General features: G+C 30.9%; 1 protein-coding gene across 1 annotated transcript; it reads right to left on the bottom strand.

The window, feature by feature from the left end:
• Positions 1 to 609: 609 nt before the first annotated feature.
• On the bottom strand, positions 610 to 5,061 carry LOC123710944 (facilitated trehalose transporter Tret1-like). The gene is made up of 3 exons (XM_045663285.1): positions 4,944 to 5,061; positions 3,576 to 3,714; positions 610 to 2,701 (listed from the first exon to the last, which is right to left on the bottom strand). Exons 1-3 carry the CDS (start codon positions 5,007 to 5,009, stop codon positions 1,410 to 1,412), a joined length of 1,497 nt encoding a protein of 498 aa, XP_045519241.1. The 5' UTR covers positions 5,010 to 5,061; the 3' UTR covers positions 610 to 1,409.
• Between the last annotated feature and the right edge of the window lie 229 nt (positions 5,062 to 5,290).

Genomic DNA, 5,290 nt, shown 5'->3' with positions numbered 1-5,290 from the left:
AATATAACGCAAATCTATATTAATATGTTGATATTGATTGAATTACACGAAGGCAATACCTTGTCAGCCTCAATCATTATACAAGTTTGTCTATCACATCCCTTAGCACATACACACACACACACACAGTGTACATTGAACGTTACCGATATTACAATACGTCACTTGTGTTATAACAACATGTTACCAACACACAACTAACATTGTTTAACATGAAGAAAGGGTTAATGGAATGGAACGGAATAAAGGATTGTTTACATCAATGAAGTATGTTACTCGATTATATTAACTTATTGGAGTTATTTTTTGTTACATAAGCTTTTTAATGCAGTTTTTAAATTAATGAAATTATCTTAAATAGACGTGCTTTGTTTTTAAAAGCTAACGCTTTTGTTTTCCTAGAACATTTATTTATTAGTTTACCAGTTTAAAAAAATTTTAAACGGGTTCAAAAAGTTATTTACATGTAAATTTAACAATAAAAGTATTTACGTCAAATAATTAATATATCAAGTCGAAAATGCAGTTTCAATATTATATTTTTCTAATATTATTTAATATTCTACTCGATAATTTTACATTGTGAATATAAAATAAAAATACCAAATGTTTTCCTATTGTATTTTCCCAAACACTTGAAAGGTAAACCGCATTTCTTGAAGCAAATACGGTAGTTTTACCTGACATCTATGTCGAATTTCCATCCACTACCTTCGCCCAGTGACGTGAATAAAATCCTTTCAAATGTGCAAAGAGCGAGTGATGTTTGCAACCTCTTTGTTGCTCGTGAACTGGATTTCAGTGGAACTGTTTGAAGATAGGTTTTAATATTAATACGACATTTAGGGCCTCGCCGAAATTATGAACCTCTCAAAAACCTTTCCCAGATTTTGTAATAAAAATAGTGTTGCTTTGTCTGATAAAATTTCTGCAGAGTGTCGACTAAAGTCTATTGGGATTGGTTATTAATGCGTGATGATATAGTGGAAAAATTTAAGGACTGTTCTATAACCAGAAATGTGGCCGCTTCTGCATGTCAGTAACTTGCCGTTGTAGGTGTGACATTATTATGTCCAATAAGTAAGTCAATCACCGCCAACTAATTCCAAGCTATAATCGTTTGAACAATACAATCTCTGGTCAAACATGCTTACCTCTGAGGTTTTCAAATTGTGTTTTAAGTTCCCTAACTGAAGTATCATTATTTACTATTAATATATATATATTTTATTAATAAAACAAGACTACTTCGAACAACCGTTGCCTTCCCTGTGTTAACAATTAACAAATATAGTTCCACTTAACCTTAATATTATCATGACATCACTAAGCAACCGAAGTATATAAGTACATAAATTATAAACGACATTACACATAAAACAACATATTAATTCAGATTAATCGTAAAATTAGTAAGACCTAGGTTGTCTTATTTCAAGTAATCGGCGTTCTGTTAACATAACTTCATTTTCATTTTTAATACAAAAATTTCCTTCAAAATACTTTTGTACTTCGAGAATAGTTTTATCCTTCGTTTCCGGTAAGTACTTGAAAAGTAATGCAATGACTGCATAAGAACCGATTCCATAGAATAAGAATGAGCCCCTCAGACCAACTGATTTGAATAAATATGGCGACATCTTTATCGTCACTGCCATAAGACTATTAAAAATAATACATAATACGCAAAAGAAAAGGCTTCTATTCTGTAACGGTGATAACTCACCACATAAACATAGAGACATAATCATTGGACCACAGCTCATTGACATAGAGTACGCAGCTAATAGAGGTATAGAAACATACTTATTATCTGATATAATTTTAAATTCAATTAAATATAAATACACAGATAGTATTAATAAAAATGTAGCACCAATTGACGACGCGTACAAAATCATTGTACGCCGTTTAAGAAATTTTGAAAACGATGATCCTACATACATCCCAAGTATGGTTATTCCATCCAAAATCAACATACCATTGTAAGCTGTAAATTCACTTACAGTTATATCTTTTAATATCCTTATAGCGTAGATACTAAATGCAAATTTTCCCGATATTTGGTATAAACAAATTGTCAACGTAGCAATAAGAAGGGGCTTATAAAAGCTAGTTTCTGCTATCGCGTTAAACATAGATTTCAACATTAAAATATGACGTTTTGTATTACGTGAATTAAAATGTGATTTATGATAATCAATAAGACGTTTAAGCTCTTCCTCTGCTTCAGCATCAGTCCCTTTTAACCATCGGTGTGTTTCAACGCACTCCCTGAAGCGGCCTTTAGATGCAAGCCAGTACGGCGACTCGGTCCATAAAAAAGTACTTAAAGTATATGCGCTGCATACAAGGCTCAGTATTGCAATATTACTCCAATGAAAATACGTTCCAATGGCGTTTGACATCCATATTCCCCAGAATACAGTCGCTGATTTGACAGTCATAAAAATACCTCTATATTTGGGTGAAAAATATTCTGTTAATACCATTAAAGAAATAGTGAGATGGCCGGCAGGTAACATACCAATTATTATCTGGCTGACAATTATCTGACTTGGTGATGTACTATAGTACAACATAACGCTGCTTATCATTGTATCAAAGCAGATAATAATTTCAGTTTTTTTCCTTCCAAAATAGTACGCGAAGATCGGGATTATTACTGACCATGGTATGGAACTGTAGAATAAGGCGGAGGCTGAAAATAAATTAAAATGTAAGCACCCAAATATAAAAGTACATTTCTGAAAAATATAGCCTCTTTAATAAGAACTTAAACGAAAAAATTGTTTCGTAAATTTGACGTCATTCAATCTGGTATTGTTCATCAAGTATTTGACACATATATCAAACGAATTTATTTATCAAATGATCGATGCAATAATACCATAACACCACCATAAATGTCAGGCGACTTATTTCATTTAATTAAATTATTGCATCAATCCGACTGAGGTAAAGCAATTTTACATTTATATGAGTTTAGTTACAATCGTAATCAAAGGTAACATTATAAACAATACTTTTAAACAGTATAATAAAAAATATAAGCTCAATGATACATTTATTATAATAGAAAAATGTGTGCATGTACTAGTGCACACACAAGAAGTGAAACTTCTTTATGACCTTATTTTTCGAAAAACGATCTATATGCAACTTTACAGAAATTGGTTAAATAAAGTTAAATTAGATAAAGTTTAACAAAAGGCTTTTATTAACATAGACATGAATACAAATGATACAATTATTTCATTTTACCTCATTACTACTAAGATTATTACAGATTTTAATTAATTGTAATAGAATAATTAGTATCATTGTTATCGTTATTATAAATTTTTGTTATTAATGGCTTCGAATCTCTTCGGATCAACTGTGGTAAGGACAAGAAAAAGATGGCGCGTAACCGAAAAATGTGACGGTAAATTTTTGTTCAACGCCGATAAAGATATTTTACTTCGAAACTTCAAAGATAAATATATTCTTCATAATGACCTAAGACATTTGCATTTAAATAAAAACCACGAAACCTCCTGTACTAATGAAATAAGTTTTAAGTAATATCTTACATAACCATGATTCCATAGACAAATCTATAGAATCTGTAGAATTGTGTTCCCTTTTTAGTTGCGGGATAAAGACAGTTGGGGCACCCACAAAAAGACCATGGATGAAGTAAAACGTTACAACTCCACTGCAAATAAAACTCTGTAAACAAAAAAAAAATATTAAAGTCTGGTAACTTTGCTATCCGGTCGTGTTATCCACATTTCTATCTATGTAGGCAATAGATACTTGCTCAGAATAATAATCATAAGAAATGCGTCAATGCTGACAATGCGAATTTCTTCTTTTGTCACACTTTCTGTGTGAAGAAGATCAAAGAAAACACATTTAGTCATCATCTCTTTTGAAATTGTATCGCAAATTGTCTCTAATGTACTCAGCACATCATATCCTCCTTCACCTTCGTTATATTATGATTCATATTATGTTTAAGTTAATAATAAACGACATGAAAGTACTTTTATGCTTATCACAATTTTTACATTCAAAAAATAAACGTGAACAAATTTTTACTATTTTAGCCTGGCTAAGCTAAAAGAACATTTATGAATCTACCATTAATTTTTAACGGTCGGCAACTCATATATACCTAAAAAACATTTTTATAGACTTCATATGGTTATAAATGCCTTTTGTGTTTGTGGAAAAGATGTATATTAATATTATAACAGTAAGCTGAAGGGTAGATAGAGCCAATCGGGACTGTGGTTGGAATTTTTTTCTTTATTCTTCTTTTGTGAAGGACAAGCTTCGGCTGAACTAGCCCGGATTCCAGCTGCATTCTTCTCGTCCGTTCTACGCAGTAGATTTTAAAATAGAAAAATATCTAAATTGAAATTGTGTTGTGGACACAGGGACTCCCTAGTGTGGGGACTGGCGATATATGAATTTTGTCATAAACCTTTGTCATGAATACATACCATGAACTCCTAAAAATTGAAACGTTTTTTTAATTACATATTATTATTGCAATAAATTGCCTAGTATATGCGATGTTATGGTATGAAGTGATACGGTTCAGTTAAAGATGTCAATTGGAGGTCAAGAAGTGAATGTTATTTAGTTTTTCTGACGTTTAGAAGTACCTACGGAAATAATATTTTTTTTGTCGTAATAATTGTTGTAAGTGTTAATTACGGATTGAATTTCCTAAGAAGTTTAAAGAGCTCTCTAGGTCTCTCTTTAAAGATTTTTTGCATATTTTTACGGCATTCCACAAGGACATTATGAAGCAATTCTAAAAATTCCATTGTAAATATGGTACATACGTATTCACTTATATATACGAGTACATACGCATAAACTGTAAAAATATAGGAATGATTTTACTACTGAAATTAAGTTCTATTTAAATACGATTATACGTTTACCTGTCTAAGCAAGGGCATCCAGGAAGGTACAGTAGACACATCACTGTCGAAAGTAAAAAATTCCATTACGATATAACAAATTTATATATTTATTAATTTAACACTAACACATCGTGCCATAAACATTTCTTTAACGCAGTTATATTTAAACTAAACACACGTAAATGTTAACACTTACGTCTGTATAATTAATTTCAATAATACGTATAAGCAAATAAAATAAAATTGTTGTTAATTGTATTAGGTGTAGTAATATGAAACTGCTAAAAAAATTTCCTGATAAATAGAGTTAGGCTTTAGTCATTAAACCATTGGTCATCTTGAGAGAATGGGAGAAGATCGAATGT

This window comes from Pieris brassicae, chromosome 6 (assembly GCF_905147105.1).
Source record: "Pieris brassicae chromosome 6, ilPieBrab1.1, whole genome shotgun sequence".
Classification (NCBI taxonomy): Eukaryota; Metazoa; Arthropoda; class Insecta; order Lepidoptera; family Pieridae; genus Pieris; species Pieris brassicae.
The sequence above is the reverse complement of the archived record's forward strand: the minus strand, read 5'-3'. Positions and strand labels throughout refer to the sequence as shown.